At 37.5% G+C, this 19,574-nt stretch overlaps 1 protein-coding gene across 4 annotated transcripts; it reads left to right on the forward strand.

The window, feature by feature from the left end:
- Positions 1-10,868: 10,868 nt before the first annotated feature.
- LOC139125365 (uncharacterized) lies at positions 10,869-15,053 on the forward strand. 4 transcript variants are annotated; one of them, XM_070691454.1, is made up of 6 exons: positions 10,869-11,410; positions 12,343-12,419; positions 13,141-13,557; positions 14,000-14,152; positions 14,378-14,468; positions 14,692-15,053. In XM_070691454.1, exons 3-5 carry the CDS (start codon positions 13,195-13,197, stop codon positions 14,438-14,440), a joined length of 579 nt encoding a protein of 192 aa, XP_070547555.1. In that variant the 5' UTR covers positions 10,869-11,410; positions 12,343-12,419; positions 13,141-13,194; the 3' UTR covers positions 14,441-14,468; positions 14,692-15,053. The 4 variants fall into 4 exon arrangements, with proteins under 4 accessions (XP_070547555.1, XP_070547556.1, XP_070547554.1 ...); XM_070691453.1 differs by lacking the exons at positions 10,869-11,410; positions 14,692-15,053 and adding an exon at positions 11,883-12,017 and having other exon boundaries at positions 14,378-14,619; XM_070691455.1 differs by lacking the exons at positions 14,000-14,152; positions 14,692-15,053 and having other exon boundaries at positions 14,378-14,619.
- Positions 15,054-19,574: the final 4,521 nt, after the last annotated feature.

Consider the following 19,574-nt stretch of genomic DNA (forward strand, 5'->3'; position numbering starts at 1 on the left):
AGCTCAAACAATATGATTATAGCACGAGACGTAGTGTACAAACGACACATTCACGCGCAAGTAGACTCTATTGCGCATGCTTATATTGGCAGATTACACTGGCAAACGAGTGCGCATGCATGAAGTTATAGTGCAGCACGGATTTCGCGGAAAATTTCATGTTCTATTTCATCCCAAAACTTCTTCGATTGCTTACAGTTAATGCACATGAACAAAATAACTCCCAACCACGTCAGCACAGGGAGAGGGTTAATGGTTTTCGCCACAACTACAAATGCCACGCTGAAGATATGTTTAACATTCCACTGGTATAGTCTCTGTACAGTCGCTGTGCATTGTTTATGGGCGCCCACGACTGCCATGATGGGCCTCCATTCGTAGGCTACGCTGTGCACTCAGCAGCTGTTCGCACGCGCTGCCAGACACAACGACTGTTGTTTTTGCATATATATGAATATTCATAAGGGTAGTGATGTCACAAGAAACACCAATCTTACTGGGCGGAGAGAATATACGTACGACAATTAGAAGGCACCCCATTGACAAAATTAAAATAAACAACACCTTTTTTTCAGAATTCCCACATCTCCAATGAATTGTTATTAGATTTCTATATAATGCTTATAGACCTAAACTTGATATAATAATAATAATAATAATAATAATAATAATAATAATAATAATAATAATAATAATAATAACAAGGCAGTATTGCTGAAGGCAATTAGTACTGGGCCGTGATAGAGTAATTTTGAGGACAATATATACTACTATTCAAATATGGTCTTGAATTTCCTCCTGTCAATTAGGCATTTGATTAACTTTACACTCAATAATGATGATCAGGTCTATCGTACAGTATCCCTTTCCTGCGAAGTCCATATTTCACCATCAGGTCAAGATGGTTAAAATTAATGAAACACTACTATATGGTGTATTTAACGTAATACTGTATATTTGAAGGCTGTTGAAAACATCAATGCTGTAAACTTGATTTTTTGGACTAAAGATGCTATAACAGACCAAACCAAATGGGATGAAAAATACGTCATGTTTCTGAAAAAAATCAAAATCTGCTAAACTAAAAGCGGCGATTCCGAGGACCAATTTCTTTATTCCGAGCTGCCTGGCCATTACAAATATTAGGGATCTGAATCACTTTTCGTTCTTGCCATGGATGTGAGTGAGAAATATACGTAATACAAGACTGACAAAAAAAAATCGCGTCTCGGAATGTCGCCACTTATCGCAGAATGAAAATTGTTACATTTCTAGTATCAGGCCATAGGAAGTAAATTCTTTGTAATGCATCCATTCACAATTCGGTTCCAGGGCAACTCATACAGAAAATTAAACAATGCCTAGTTAAATGCAGTGCATAAGGAAAGATTTGACTTAAAAGCGTAGAAGTGATGTGTATTGTAAATGCTGTGTATTTTTCATGAAATCTTTAAAAAGAAAAAGACGTACACCAAAGGACTTAGTTTACTTTGCCGTTTCGGTTCAAGCGAGGTCACGACCTCAGAGAACGACATTCTGCTAACATTTTACGCGAGAATTTCAGTGGGAAAAACATGCCGGTGCGTTGCCTTATTTTCAGGAATCGATCTAATAGGAATATTTTTGGATGAGTTTGTGTTCTGCAGCTCTCAATAATTTATCTCCTAATATCATGAACGTATGACTTGCACCTGCAGTATGATAGTCGCTCCATGCCGGTATGCCCCTTCAAGCATTTGATCCAGCGTGACTTTGAAAAGTTTCCTAGGACTATAATCGTGTTCACCACAATAAAATTATTTGAAACGGCGTTGAAAACGATTTTGAAAATTGTGCTTTTATCGGCGGTTGTCTGAAGTGTGAGAAGGGCGAAAATGATATAAAAAAACACACATTTTTTCATGCCCGCAACCCGCAGCCCGCAACCCGCAAAATAGCGCATCCGGTTGACCCCTAGCCCTGCGTACGATGCTATGTGCTACAGCTAACACGCAGCATCGTAAGCAGGGTTAGAGCTTGCTGACTTATTTCTGTTCTCATACGAGGCAGAATTTATCCAGAACCTTATCAAGCAGAAAAAGGTCTCTGTAGCTCGTACTTTCAACCTAACATTTAGATACATAGACGATGTTATTTCATTGAATAACTCTGAATTCAGTAAATATCTCGCTATGATTTATCCTCCAGAATTGGAGATTAAAGAAACTACAGAAACGGCCTCTTCTGCTTCATATCTGGACATTTTACTTGAATTTGACTCCAATGGTCACCTTTCTACTAGGCTATATGACAAGAGAGATGATTTCAACTTTAGTATAATTAATTTTCCACACCTCATCAGTAATATTCCACTCTCACCTGCTTATGGGTATACATTTCCCGCTTATACGATATGCAAGAGCATGCAGTTCATATGGTGATTTTGTAGAGAGACATGGCCATCTCTCTTTCAAACTGTTAAATCAAGGTTACACCAGAGCAAGACTTGTCTCTACATTCAAACGCTTTTTTGGCAGGTATCGCAAGCTGGTAGATAAATACAATATCTCTCTTCGACAAATGATCACTGATGGCATCGGTGACATTGGGCCTTAGTTAGTGACCACTACCTATCTGACTTACAGATTGATATATGGCGGGTGCCACATGTGGGGCAGGATGCGCTTACTATTTTCGAAACACCTGACATCACTTCTAGGTCTTTTGGCCAGAGGTCCATATATCTTTCTTTCATGGATTTGACTTTGTTTGTACCGTCTATTACTGTCTGTTCTGTGCTGTTTTGTGTCTATGTTTACAACTATTGTCTTACAAATTTTGACCTAGTGTTATTGGATTATGGATTGGTATGATTGCGATTATTTTACTACGACCAGGTCGATGCTCCTGCTGGTGGACATATTGTCCCCGAGGGCATCATCCACCTGGTACTTGTACATGATAATGAAGGACTGTATAAGAGATATATTCATACCGGCTGGGACGTCGCCCGGGTTAACAAGGTCCCGACCAGCTACACGGGGCACAGTAGCTCAAAATCCGTGTGTCCCTCGGATTATCCTTCGGGATGTTACTAAGACATCATACGTGCAATCAGAGGGCAATTTTTATCACAGAAATGGAGAAAGCTACCAGACAATTAAACCATGCAAATTGCTACTGACGGACTGTTTAAAGTCATCTCCAGCTTGTGACTATACAGGTTCTATCACAAAGTGTGGTATTAAAAACTGCAAAACCTGTAGTATGCTCATCACTACAGAACAGTTCAGTAGTAGTTTGACAGGTAAGACCTATTCTACCAATGTCTGGAACCTCTGAATTGCACAACAAAAAACGTAATCTATGGAATTGAGTGTTCATTGTGCGGGCTCATTTATGTTGGTGAAACAGGAAACAGCTTACGATCTAGAATGAACGGACATCGCAGTGGAGTGAATCGATCTTTGGATGTGCAACTTTATAAGCATTTTAACCAGGACGATCACTCCACTTTGTCTATGCGTGTCCGTATTCTTGAAAAAATATACCATCCAACCAACAGCCCCACACTTAGTTCACCATTCCGTAGACAGAGAGAATACCACTGGATTAGACAGTTAGGTACCGCAATGCCTTATGGTTGTAATGACAACATCAAAGATATAGGCAATCTCTCAAGTCCTGGTTGTTCAGAAGTGAATGTGATGGGCCTATTTGAGTCTTCTGTCCGTAGAAGACGTAGTCATGGACATAGGCGTTACCATCGGCCTAAATTGGATACATCAGCTACATCCAATTGCCATGACAAATTTCATGAACTGCTTCTTTTATTACAGAGGCCTTTAGGTCTCCATCACATTCGTACTTCATTATTTGCTCTTTCCATCAAGGACTTGAGAAGGTTGCATGTCTATGCATTGGGATTGTCTTTGACAGATCCGAACAAACAACCGTACAGACTGGTTAGTATTATTGCTGACATTGCACTATACAGACTATACAAGCCTGTTCGTGCTGAACCTATGACTGATGATCATCGTCATTTCATACATCTTCCATTTACTAACAAAGGAATTGATGCCATTAATATCAGCAATATACTACACAACAAAAGGTTACACCAACTATACCTGTATACTTTAAGAACCAGTCTGTACCTACTCTGTCATATCAATACACCAAGACAATCTCCAATAAAATATTCAATTACAATAAGGCATTGCGGCACTTAAAAATTGATGAATTCCTTCAAACACCAGCATCCTGTGACTGCTCTACATCTCCCTTCAATATACTCCAGTTGGCCATGTCATCACTGGTGATCTGAACTTGGTTGAACATCACCACCTTCGTAAGATATTATCTTGTGGACCCAAGTTCAGAGAACCTCGCAGGATCAACTGGAACCATAATTTTAAGATCATTATGGACTCAGTTGAAGATTATGCCAGGAAATGGGCTAAAAGGGAGGATGTAGAGTTGGACACACTGTCAGAATGGGTCAAATCTGTGAGGAAAATAGTGCGTGGCCGTATTGGTCGACTAAGATCACATGTTTGCAGAAGACCCTATTCTGTATTTAAAGATCCTGATGCTGTTAAGTGTTTGAATGATATCCATGACAAATATGTTGTCATCCCTGCTGATAAAGCTGCCAATAACATTGTATTTGTCTGTAAGAAGTATTATTTTGAATGTCTTATAGACGAACTTGGTGTAACTAAGACCTCAACCAACTCCACTTACAGACAATCAATGTTCAACAAATCTGAAATTTTGGCAAACCATAAGTCATTCATGGATAATTTTAATATTACAACAAAGGATGACCATAATAAGTTGCCTAGCTTATACTGGATACCAAAGCTCCACAAAACACCTTACAAAGCTAGGTTTATCGCAGGATCTTCAAAATGTTCAACAACAGAGTTATCGAAGATACTGACTTCTGTTCTTTGTACTGTTAAACGGGGACTTCAATCATACTGTGATGTTGTCTTTTCTCGGAGTGGTATAAATCAAATGTGGATATTAAAAATTCGAAGGAACTCTTGGACAATTTGAAATCAAGATCTGTTTCAAAAATAACATCTATTAAAACTTTCGATTTTTCACATTGTATACCACAATACCACATGATAAATTGAAAGAACGCTTGAAAAACATCATCAACCAAGCATTTTTCTACAAAAACGGTTCACGCCGTTACAAATATGTGGTATTAGGGTATAATTCTACATATTTTGTTAAAAATACAACTAATGCTAAGTGTTTTATACCGAGAAAGACATTATCAGTATGCTTGATTTCCTCATTGACAACATATTTGTTGAATTCGGAGGACACATTTTCCAACAGTGTATAGGAATTCCCATGGGCACTAACTGTGCTCCCTTACTTGCTGACTTATTTCTGTTCTCATACGAGGCAGAATTTATCCAGAACCTTATCAAGCAGAAAAAGGTCTCTGTAGCTCGTACTTTCAACCTAACATTTAGATACATAGACGATGTTATTTCATTGAATAACTCTGAATTCAGTAAATATCTCGCTATGATTTATCCTCCAGAATTGGAGATTAAAGAAACTACAGAAACGGCCTCTTCTGCTTCATATCTGGACATTTTACTTGAATTTGACTCCAATGGTCACCTTTCTACTAGGCTATATGACAAGAGAGATGATTTAACTTTAGTATAATTAATTTTCCACACCTCATCAGTAATATTCCACTCTCACCTGCTTATGGGGTATACATTTCCCACTTATTCGATATGCAAGAGCATATGGTGATTTGTAGAGAGACATGGCCATCTCTCTTTCAAACTGTTAAATCAAGGTTACACCAGAGCAAGACTTGTCTCTACATTCAAACGCTTTTTTGGCAGGTATCGCAAGCTGGTAGATAAATACAATATCTCTCTTCGACAAATGATCACTGATGGCATCGGTGACATTGGGCCTTAGTTAGTGACCACTACCTATCTGACTTACAGATTGATATATGGCGGGTGCCACATGTGGGGCAGGATGCGCTTACTATTTTCGAAACACCTGACATCACTTCTAGGTCTTTTGGCCAGAGGTCCATATATCTTTCTTTCATGGATTTGACTTTGTTTGTACCGTCTATTTACTGTCTGTTCTGTGCTGTTTTGTGTCTATGTTTACAACTATTGTCTTACAAATTTTGACCTAGTGTTATTGGATTATGGATTGGTATGATTGCGATTATTTTACTGCAGTGGTATAAATTACAAAACACAAAAGTTCAAATCAGTTTATTTTGGACTCGCTTTACCCAACATTTCATATTGTTTCTTATGCCAGATTTGACCACGTACTTACTGGCGACCCCTTTACATGCAAATTTTGTGTCAAATGGTGTGTTCTCCTGGAAAAAACAAACGTACGATTTCTAAATGAAGGAGGCGAAATTTGCCCTCAAAACTCGAAACCACCCCTTTATGGGGTGTACCTAGCTATTTTGAACGAGCTTCTCGAATCTGCAGCTCTATTTCGAAATGATGGTCTGGTTTTCTCAGCTCAAGGATAAGTGTTCTCCATCGCTGTGGGCATTACTATTCTCAACTGGGGGTACAGTTTCCAGTCGTAATGTTTTTCATTGTGTCCGGGATATAAAACCTTTCCTTTTCACACTTTCACTTTGATTAACACTAGTCCACATCTTGTCAGTGATTAAACATGTTTCAAGTTTAAATGTTAAATTCTGGTCTCGAGCCCTCCTGTTCGACCAAACTGAAATTACCCCTCCCACTTTGGCTCGTCCAGTGGGTGTAGCAAGGGTCGTGCCATCGCTTAGGAAACGGAGGGTGCATTAATTGTTGCATTTCGATGCACATTTTGATTATATTCAGAAGATTTTGTGGCAAAAACTCAGATAGAGAAGCATTTATATTCACATCTCACTTATTCAGACTGGCTGAGAGCAGCACTTCCATTAAGTTAGCATCATTACGCCATTTATTATGCCAAGAAAGATGAAGCCAAGACATTTTGCCCTCCCTGGTCTCAGCCAGAAATGGTTATACCTTACAGAGTTTTTTCCCACGGAATGAAAACAAATGTACTTGGGCTGAGGCCCAAGTACAATAATAATAATAATTAATGTAAGTATTATATAGAAATAATAACGCGAATAATAATAGGTTCAATTTCCGTGAAAATTTCACCATAAGGGTATTTTGGGTCGAAAAGACCAAATATGATATCGATTTCACTGCCCCATGTTTCCATGGTAACCATTTTAGTGGTTGAAAATTTCAGTTTTTCTAATATCCAATGAAAAGTTACTTTGATTGATATGAAAATTACCTAGTGGGGAGTTCGGGTCAGAGAACACAAAAACCAGACTTATCTTAATGTTTCGAGTTGCCATGGTAACTATTCTGGGATTGAAAATGTTACTCTTTCACTAATTCCTATTAAAGAACTATTGATTGATGTAAAAAATATAATAAGGGTTTTTCTTGTTAGCACACCAAAAACAGTCACACTCATTTTAATGTGAGATGTTTCCATGGTAACCATTCAGGAATAAAAATTACCAGTTTTCAAAGATTCCACCTAAAATCCAGTAACCAACAGAATCTGTTACAGCAAAGGGATATTTTGGGTAAAAAAGACCAAATATCCAGTGTAAAAATCCAGTAATCAACAGAAATATTATATCAAAGGGTTATTAATGGTTAGAAAGACAAAACATCATATCAATTTTTACTGCCCTGTGTTTCCATAGTAACATATTTGCGTTTTAATATTTCAAAGTTTTTCCAAATTCCATTAAAAGTAATCCCAGTTACTATGCAAATGCTCTCCTAAGTGTATTTATCACAGCATGAACTCCATGTTCATTTTTGTTTCATGTTGCCATGGTAACCATTTAGGTAACCACAAGTTTTTTTTTTTATTTAAAACCATGCATATTTTAGATCAGGGGTATCTTTTTCGTTAACCAGACAAGAAAAGGCTATTTTACGAGATTCTGCCCATGAAGTGAATTTTCTAGTCTTTTGATGTGTATACTTGCACACCTTTAATACCCAAGGAAACAGGTATAATGGACGACAGTGGGACTCAAAAGTTTTGTGACCTATTAACAACCCGTTTCACTCTCAGAGACATACTGTAGCAGGGCTAAAAATTGGCCACTGCCCTTCTGCCGGAGGAGGCATAATTTCTGTGTCATTGTGATTGATACACTATTATCAAAATGCAACGAGAATGCGTTTTATTGGCCATCGTTTCCTGTGCCTGTCATTCAAGTAGTCAGTTCAGATATTGAAACTTTGTTGCAAAGTTCCACCGCACGGCTGGTCGTCTTCGTAATTTCCAGAACAAAGTCACATTATGTGCCCAGCTGGGTTTGACTGCATTTATCTACCTCGTCCCAAAGTGACGGACTGATCTTTCAACCTTTCAGCTTGGTGAAAAACGCATTCATTGATTCGCCAAAGGCCTGTGGATTCGCTTATTTTTGCACAAGTGCTACATGGACATAGGAAAAAGTTCGACTCACCTAACCCTCTCGATTGTTGAATACAACCACGGTCCATGATGAGAGTTTTCGAATCAAAAACTGTAGCCGTGCTCGAATACAAATGTCTTCTCATTAAATTACGTCATTCTTGATATACAAGAGTTAGCATTCCAAACCTGTCACCTTTTTTTTCAAAGTTTGGAGAAGGGCGGTATTTCCATCTGAACGATTGAACGACGTGAAACGCAAAATTCCATCGCATATCATCCGGCAATATGTGCACTGTACAGTAGAAATATTGTATACGCTGCAGCCAGTGCAGGTACGTATTTTACGGTAGCTTATACTCCACAAAATGGCCACAGGCGGCGTGAACTTTCTGAAAAGGATTTCCTAAACGTCCTCCTTGGTACCTTAGAGACTTACATGTGATGTCCTGGAAAGTATTCTCTGCAGTAATTCCAGTTTCTGTCAACATGCACACATGTTAAAGCTCAACGACATGATAGCACGAGACAGTTCTACGCGTACGGTACTATACACATTTTCGCGCTCGCAGGCTCAATTGCGCATGCTCATACTGGCAGACTACGTCACCTGTGTTTTGCTTCCGGCGCGGCCGACTTGGCAACTTAGGTTGAGCAAACAAATAACGAACAGCCGAACACACTCTCAGTGATGGCGGCCATCGTATTGTGTGCATACCGAGACGATCGCTCACCGTGCGCGTGTTGTTCCTCGAATTCTGACCCATAAACATTTTTAAAAATGCATTCAAATGTGATAGTGAAAGCTGTTCTCAATTAACAAGGTGGCATACTCAGCATAGCTGGATGTTTATCGCTAGTTTACCTTTGACCTCGCGATATTTGCAGGAGAAGTTTCTCAGCACGGACAACTTGATAACATGGTGGTCTGTAAGTATTTTCATTAATGTGTTGTGTAATTTACGAGGTTCAGATTTTAAGTAAATCTATTTTAACAAGATTGAAACCGATTTAACCGTGTCCGCAGTGATTTAATCTGTACATTTCATGGCGTAGATTTGTCATGGGTTATTTTTTATGCGTGTGGGTTTTTTATTTACGTCCATGTGCGTTGCAGTTGAGCATAGTTTTTCGGACCATCACGCATGTCTCCCTGGTAACGGGTTTGTTTACACACTGGCATATTTTCTGGCGCCTTTTTCAATCGTCTGTTGGCCTAGACTGTGAAAATGTTATTCGAATTCATGCTCGTGTGCTAAAAAACCAGTCTCGTATTTGTGCACGGAAAATAAATGGCACAAGTTATCCATGCTCCAATTTTATCGTGGAGTTAAAGAATTGTTTCAGAGTACAGTTTTAGTGAAGACATTCTGACGTTCACCCGTCCAATTTTTGTTGTCTCTGTAAGAGAGTCATTGCTTCATGGCAGCAGGCAGAAAGCAATAACAAAACCTATCGGCCAGGGACACACGTAGTGAAATGGTCCAGACACTGTAGAGTACGGAGATGTGCGGTGTGTGATGCATTGTGTAAGGCAGGAAAGAAAAAAAAAGACAGTAAAACAAACAGGGGCAGACCAAGTCAATACCAAGGCAGTGACATTTCTGGTATCACTGGCAAGGAGACAGGAAAGACGGGAAACTACAGAGTGAAACTCATGGCAGTACAAATCTAACAGCAGCTGTAAAACAGAGGGACAGGAAAAAAGATGAGAAGATTCATTCCCTTGCAGAGACAGAGGTTCAATGATCTCATTGAAGAAATGGAGTGTCACCTTTGCAAAGACATAATAGATGGAAGTAATACAACTTTTGTGTGATGGACCACATGTGTTTTGTGCTGAATGTTTGTGTCAGTGGTTGCAAGTTTCTTCGTCCTGTCCTGTGTGCCGTCTCTCTATTATGTGTGAATCTATTGTAAGTCCCACCATTGCTTTTTCAAACATGCTATCAAATGCCATAGTCACATGTGATTATGGGAATGTCGGTTGTAAGTCAATTGTGCCACTGCAAGATCTGCAACACAACACGGAACAGTGTGTTTACAGTCCATTGCTGGAGACCACTGCTACTCGTCAGTGAGCCCATTTCCCTTCAGAAGCCACCCTACCCCAGTCCCCATTCTGACACAATCAATACCAAGACATCAAATGATGAAACATCAAGGGATAGGCAGAACAATATATGTGCAGTGAAGGCCGCAGAAATTGTATTGCAGAATGTATCAGCGGTGCATATGCTGCTACAGTATGAAGAAATGGCAACAACATTTGTCAAGAAAAAAATAGAAGCAAACAGAAGTGATGATAGTTTGATAAAGGTTAAAACCAAGGGCCAGGTGAGTTTTTTACCAGCATTACTCTTGCTGATCTATACCCACATATCAATATACAGTTAGATTTTGGAGAAAATTCTTCTGATAAAGCTATCATGGAATATGATAATTTGTAAATTTGTATTTGTAATAACATTTATTTGGTTTTGTAGTACATGTGTGACCTGGTAGTGGTTCAACAAATTAATTTCATCAAGTAATGAGCTAGTCCAATTTCATGAATTTATCACCCACATATACTTTTGAAAGATAAATTTGGTTTTTCAATTTTTGGTGTGATTTTTTTCAGCCATTGTGTTTAACATATACACCAAAGCCACGAAAAACAACCTCAGAAGCTAGCACTAGGACAAGACGTCAGAGGGTGTTGCAGTTAAGTCAGAGGAGAGACATTGTCAGTGGTGGTGATGTGATGCTGCAGCTGAGTGAGAGGAGGTGAGACACCAACAAAAGGACAAGAAGGAAAATCCTCCAGATCTTGGGACTCACTCCTGACATACCTCCAGGTGCTGGCCTTCACTTGAAAGTTGCTATGGGAACAACATGGGCTGCCAAGAGGAAATTACGGCGTTACTTCAAGGCATGGCATGTGAATATTGGAAGTGAGGTATGTTATGCAGGTCATTTTCCCCCACACTCATCAAGGTCACTGTCCTTCTTGACCTCACAACCATGAATTTAATTAGTCATGTTTGGAATTTTCTGGAAATTTAATTAGTTGTGTAAGAGAGAGAATTTTAGAACAGTAATTAGCATGTCAATAAAAGTTCTAGATTGTTCTTATATGCTCTTATATAAGCACATGAGTATTAATATTGGGACAGCAGGCTTGCAGTCAGACTTTTGGGATTGTGTGCAAACTCTATTATGATCATGTAGAGAAAGACTGTGGATAAGTAATCTTGTTGTCACATATTACTGAATATATGTGTTACTGTTGTTTTTGCATCTTGTTCATATTTGTCTTCAGGTCCAGCAAACTTACCTGGCATGATACAATACCTACCAGTGAAATTTGAATAAAGTTAGGTGGGGACAAGGGTCAGGGAACCATGAGAATGGTTTAACCAAGTTGCTAACATCAGTAATCCAAATGTAGCAGATAATACAGTGATTTGGAGTACATTTGCAGCACCTGATTCCTATTACAATTTAGAAATAGCTTTAGCTGTTAACAGAGGTCAGGTAGACAAACTGGATGGTACAAAGTGGAAGTAAGTCTAAGCATGCATACTGTGTTTTACTAAACAATGAACAGATTGTACCGTATATCTATTTTGGTACAATATTTAGAACTTAAGATACAAACATATTGGTTATCCAAGTTTAATACATTCATTATACTGCTGATCCAAAAATCTGAAAAACAATGTGCAAATCTGATCAAACTTATGCAACATAAATATGATACCTACATTAAATAGTACAAAAGGCAAAGTTGTTTTCTTGCATGTACAAAATGCATTGATGTGTAGAACATGGGCATTAATTTAGAATGGTGTGGACAATTGTCTTACATTCCACTTTGATTTATTTCAGGGACAAGACACTATTAGCACGGATGATGGGAGATTATGAGTATCTGGCCAAGAGTTATGGATTGTCTGGACCAAATGGTATGAAATGTATACTTGCATGCTATGATTTATACATAAGAAAAGTTGAGGCACTGACAGGACAGGCAGTTTATTGTGTACACTTCAGTTTTACCTATGATTTTGTTCCTTGTCTTCCTCACATTGAAATATTTTAGGGAAATATTTTTGCGTATGCTGTGTGATCAGCAGGAACAAGCACACACAGTTGCCGAAGGAGGAACAACCATTGTCATCAATGACGAAGAGAAACCTTGATGATATCAGAAAATGTCACAGTGAATTCTTTCAACTGGTGGACACCTAAGGCATGCCATGCAGCACTACAATAGTGTCACAAAGCCACTTTTCAATGTACCACTGCACAGAGTATGAACTAATCAATTCAATCCACTATGTTGTTTGCTTCCATTGACCAACTAAACATATTAGCTCTGTTCTGTTTCAATCAGTTCACTTTACCTTTCTCTGAAAAGTTCAACAGACCACCCTGTGACCTATCTACATGTATGCATGCCACTATGTTCATAACGGTGTGCACAAATAGAAGTTTATTAGTGAAGCTATATGGAAAACAAGTTGACAATGAAGCCAGCACATATGTCAGCATTTGTGATCAATCTAGTTGTTGTATATTTGTATGTAGTGTTTTCTTCATAAATAGGTAGGTATGAACGTTACAAGATATTGTCATACATTAAAAGTAAAAGATACATGTGCTAACCCTTATATTTTATCACAGGTTGCAGTCCCAGGGTTGCACATCAGTCCTGGCTTGTTTTAAAAGTTTTTCACCATGATGGAAGCTAGCTGTGCAGTACTGGATATCAAGATCATCACGACTCTGGAGAGAGATGATGACATTGATGAACCCGTGCTGAAGCCTGCTGGATTTGACACATATGTGGCCATGTTGAAACAAGTCGAGACATTACAGTGTGAAGCGAAAGAACTCCAAGAAGAAGCTAAGACCTTGGCTGATAGTGTTGAAAAGGCTCTCCTTGCTGATGATGACTGTGACAATGATGATGATGATGATGATGATGATGATGATGACGACAACAGTGAAGATGATGGCAGACCGCCACTAATGACCTTGGGCAAAGTTAAAAAAGCCCAGGAGAAAGTGCAGGAACTCAGTGAAGAAGCTGACAGGAAGGTTAGTATTTATGAATAGAAGACCATACTACATTAACAAAATAAAAATACATGATTTTGTGTAATTTGAAATCTTGTGAGACACAATTAATTTCAGTGGCAGTGAGTTGCTAGCCAAGTCAAACTTTTTATCAAACTTGAATAGTTGCCATGTTAAATAAACATGTAATGTTTGTTTAGCATGGTGTGAAATTTCCTGTATCATGTGAGAACACCCACAGATAACCTGTCTAGCAACCTGAGATCTCAGAGGGTCTCCTTCATCTTTGAAAATGGCATATTGATACAAGAAGTAAGATCATTTGTGTGATGATAAGCAATAACATTATAAATCTCAAGTGCACAGTCATGTCTATGCTGCATTTTCAGAATTTTGGCTTGTGCACATTTGTAGTGCAGTCAATACTTTCCAGACAACACAGTGTTTATCTTTGTTTTCTTAGATATCTGAAGCTACAGACGTAAAAGCGAAACTGCCAAAACAATGTGGTTTTGTAGTCCGCGGTATTGACCAAGCTCTACAGTCATTTGGTGTTGGACGTCATTCTTACCACGGACAGGCATTCATCAGAAATCATGTGAACAAGTGCTGTAAAGTATGTGTTTTACAACTGTACACTGTTTTGTTGCTAAGGTCATTAAAGGTTCAATATTCTGCTTGTCATGATTTTCAAGCTTCCAGAGTCAGATTTATTGTGTGTTATATATACTACAGAAGATGTATTTCGTCTACATTATTTTTGACTACTTTCAGTGAAACAACTCTGTTTGCTTCTTTGAAAGAAAGTTATCATATCCTTTTTTTATTTTTTGTGTTTCAGGAAGAAAACATTCAAACGTTGTGCAAGAGCGTCATCAGGACCACAGCAAGAATATGCCCATAGCTGAATGAACAGGCTGCACACATTTGTGGTCTGTATAAGCCAATATTTTCAAAATTTGCAGCCTGCCATAATCTTTAGAGTACAAGCAATAGAATGTCAGATGAATATATTAGCATTCTCAGTTCAAACATATCACATTTAATGGCATATTACAGAGAACACTTTCCTAATGAAAGTGTACCCCCAAAATGCATATGTTAGAAGATCATGTCGTCCCTCAGATACAGGGTTTGGCTTTGGTTTCCTCACAGAACGGTGTAGAGAGTATCCATCATGAGATTAGGAAGGGAATGGACCGGTATAGTAAAGTACCTGGCCATAATGGTTTAAAGAAATTAGAACTTATGGTAAGGGAGCATAATGTGATGACCAATCCCAGTCATGTGAAAGTGCCAAAAACACAAAGGGGTTCATACAGAACCAAATAAGCAACGTGAAATAATGATGGCCATAGTGATAAAAGTAAAGATAAATCATGATAAAATAAACATGTAAAGAACAAATTAATTAAGTCAATAACAAACAAATATGTAAATAAAAACATTGAAATCTGGTTCTTTCTATGAATCATATTTTTACTAAATTGATGCTTGTATTTTTAGTCCCCACAGATACCGTCCGCGGGGACTATAGGTTTGGTCATGTCCGTGCGTGTGTCAGTGTGTGCGTTTGTCCGTCCATGCATCCGTCCGTTCACGCAGATATCTCAGAGATACATGGAGCGATTTCATTCAAACTTGGTACAAGATTACTTGATATATGCACTACAAAAACGGTTCACGCCGTTACAATATGTAGTATTAAGGTATAATACTACATATTTTGTTTAAAATACTACTAATGCTAAAGTGTTTTATACCGAAGAAAGACATTATCAGTATGCTTGATTTCCTCATCGACAACATATTTGTAAAATTTGGAGGGCACATTTCCAACAGTGTATAGGCATTCCTATGGGCACTAACTGTGCTCCCTTGCTTGCAGACTTATTTCTGTTCTCATATGAGGCAGAATTTATCCAGAACTTAATTAAACAGAAAAGGTCTCTGTAGCTCGAACTTTCAATCTAACATATAGATACATAGACGATGTTATTTCTATGAATATCTCTGAATTCAGTAAATATCTCGCTATGATTTATCCTCCAGAATTGGAGATTAAAGAAACTACAGAAACGGCCTTTTCTGCTTCATATCTGGACATTTTACTTGAATTTGACTCTAATGGTCACCTTCTACTAGGCTATATGACAAGAGAGATGATTTCAACTTTCCACACCTCATAAGTAATATTCCACTCTCACCAGCTTATGGGGTATACATTTCCCAGCTTATTCGATATGCTAGAGCATGCAGTTCATATGGTGATTTTGTAGAGAGGACATGGCCATCTCTCTTACAAACTATTAAATCAAGGTTACACCAGAGCAAGACTTGTCTCTACATTCAAACGCTTTTTGGCAGGTATCGTAAGCTGGTAGATAAATACAATATCTCTCTTCGACAAATGATCACTGATGGCATCGGGACATTGGGCCATAGTTAGTGACCACTACCTATCTGACTTATAGATTGATATGTGGCAGGTGCCACATGTGGGGCAGGATGCGCTTACTATTTTCGAAACACCTGACATCACTTCTTGGTCTTCTGGCCAGAGGTCCATATATCTTTCTTTCATGAATGTGACTTTGTTTGTGTGCCGTCTATTTGCTGTCTGTTCTGTGCTGTTTTGTGTCTATGTTTACAACTATTGTCTTCCGAAGTACGACCTACTGTCATTGGATTATGGATTGGTATGATTGCGAATATTATACATATACACGTCGATTTGTTTTGTGATATGATCCAATATGGCCGCCGTGCGGCCATTTTATTTCATTTTTTTTTATGTACAGAGCCATAACTCCGACATTTTTCAACCGATTTTATTGAAAGTTGGTACAAGGACATTGACCTTCATCATACATATGCAAATCAATTTGTTTCACAACATTATCCAATATGGCTGCCATGCGGCAATCTTATTACAATTTTGTCATGTACGGAGCTATAACTCAGACATATCTCAACCAATTTTATTCAAAGTCGGTACAAGGACCATTACCTATATCATACATATGCATGTCAATTTGTTTCATGATATGATCCAATATGGCCGCAAGGCAGCCATTTTGTTACAATTTTTTCATGTCCTTAGTCATAACTCAGGCCCGTCTTAATGGATTTTATTCAAACTTTGTACAAGGACTTTGACCTATGTCATACATATGAACACGATATGGCTGCCATGCCACCATTTTGTTACAATTTTTTCATGTACAGAGCAATTACTCAATCATACCTCAACCGATTTATTCAAAGTTGTTACAAGGACATTGACTCATGTTATACATATGTATGTCGATTTGTTTCACGATATGATCCAATATGACCACATGGCGGCCTTTTGTTACGTTTTTTTTTTCATGTTGAAAGCCCTAACTCTGGCAAGTCTCAACCGATTTATTCAAAGTTGGTACATGGACATTGACTTATGGCATACACATGCATATAGATTTTTTGGACAGTAAGATTAAATATGGCTGCATGGCGGCCATTTTGTTCGATCTTTTCATGTACAGAGCCATAACTGAGACATCTTTCCACCAGTATCATTCAAAGTTGGTATAAGGACATTGACCTATGTCATACATATGCACATCGATTTGTTGAACGGCATGTAGCAGTATCATGTCAATTACCTAAGTTTCATAATTAGACTGATATGTCGAGAAATACTGCATCAGATTTCATGAAACTTGGTACAGATGTTAAGCTTACATTGCTTTAACAATGAAAAAGGCATTTATCAGTGTAATTTTTAATAATGTGTAATTGCTAATTTAATGAACATTCCTAGAGATATATATCCACAAATACTGCGTCAAATTTGATGAAACTCGGTACAGATGTTGATCTCATAGTTTGTAATACTGCATCAAACTTTATGAAACATGGTACCAGTGATAATCTATTAATGTTAGGATAGTATGCAAAAATATTCGGCAACATCATGTTGATTCATTACTAATTGACTCATTTAATGACCTTTTGTAATTAGGATGGCGGCCTACATTGGTTTTATGTTTTCACCACCGTGGAACTCATTCTTGGCCATTTAGCGCCATCTGTATCACAGTATTTTTATCATAGACATAATTAATGAAGCGGACTCTATCCTCTCTGAGGACTTGTAATTAAAGTACCAATGAACAAGTGGGGACTGTGTCATCAACGACTTGTTCAATTTAAAATTGATGCTTGAAAAGTCATCTTTATGGTGAGTTCAGTATATGAAAAATGAATTAAATGTAAACTTACCATTTTAGGATGTTTTCACATGTTCAAATGAAACTTCCATCAGTTTTATCTTACATGAAATATCATCGGAAAAGTTAAATTTTTAGCATGAAAATAAGAATGAATAATTCTAAATTCTTTCATTATGATTTAGTATAATATACTAACAAGTACAGATGTAAATAACCTTGTTTTGCTTATCTATTTACAGAATACAACGACTCTGGAAGTTGCAAGGTGTCCGTTTGGTTTCAAGTATTTCTCATTTTTTAATTTTGTTTGTATTTTCAGATTCTATTTAAAATAAACGTATTTGATCATTTCAATTTGTATATTTTCAGTTTCTGTGTACCTTTCCTTTTCGTTTCCTATATTTTTTGTTTAGCTCTTTATTTGTCCTTTTTTTAAAATGCAACTTTGTGGGATAAGTTACTTTTGATATTCAGAGAGTTTGTAAAAGATGTTTGCCCGAAACTTTGTTACCGGTACATGTAATTTATTTGAGTCTTGTCACTTCAAGAAATAATAAAAATGTTTATTCTTTATGCACGTGCCTGTTTTGATCATTTATGTTATGGTTTGAAGTAATTTTTAATAACATTACAGTTAATTTGCCATTGTGCAGTTAAAACAATCACCGTACAATACAAATAAGGCAATAATACATGATTTCTGCCTATATGATGAAAAAGGTGCCTCGTCTAATTTTTGCCGTTTGTGGCGCTGTTCTGTGGCTTCCGATTGAATGTGTATCTATGAAGTTCGCACACAAGTTAAAAGTCTGGGCCTGCTGGGTATCGCTTTAAACTGCTTAGTGTCACTTTTCCGACAAGCATTTAATTACTCCTTGGCCTAATGATATCCCTCTCTCCGTACAGTATTATGTATAATTCTGCGCTGCACGTACAACAATTAGAAGTCACCCCTTTTGACAAAATTAAAATAAACAACACCTCTTTTTCAGAATTCCCAGAGCTTCAATGAACTAGTGTTATTACATTTCTATATAATACTTATAGCCCCTAAACTTGTAATAATAATAATATAATAATAATAATAAATAATAATAATAATAATAATAATAATAATGATGATGATGATGATGATGATGATGATGATGATGATTTTGGTGGTCATGGTGATGGTGATGATGATAATGATGATGATGATGATGATTATTTTAAGTTTGAGGCTTAAAGAATTTATGACATTCCCTACTATCGCAATAAAGCCTATTATAAAATAGCTGCGACATGACTGATTGCTTTCACACAGGATGAAAAACATGAAGCGTGCTAAACTCACCTCATGTATCGACCAAGTACATGGTACCTAAACTTTTGGCTACTTACAATGTTAGCTACATCCCTTGATGCACATTTTGTTGATAACCTTAATATTTGTATATACCAAACATACCTTTAAGAAACGATAGCTGCAAATGTGCAATTACGGATCTCAAAATATCCTTAGTTCTCGAATAATTTTCGTTGATTAAGACACAGTAAAAATTGAAAACGTGTATAACACTGACACAAGTGTCGAAGGTGGCATGTAAACAAAAACTTTAACACGATTTAAAATTCCAAGCATTAAAAAAGCATGTAATAGAAAAAAAAATGATTACAACAATAAAATGTCGGCCCTCGAGTTTTATGCATTCAAACATATGCCACCATGCTTGTTTTTTTGTATGATCACGATGTGAATGTGCAGGAAACTCTAACTCTTAAATGGTTGCAATGGAAATATCGACATCAAAACAGACAATCTTTTTCATCGTTTTGTCAATA

The sequence above is a fragment of the Ptychodera flava genome (assembly GCF_041260155.1).
Source record: "Ptychodera flava strain L36383 chromosome 3 unlocalized genomic scaffold, AS_Pfla_20210202 Scaffold_25__1_contigs__length_14229661_pilon, whole genome shotgun sequence".
NCBI classification, from domain to species: Eukaryota; Metazoa; Hemichordata; class Enteropneusta; family Ptychoderidae; genus Ptychodera; species Ptychodera flava.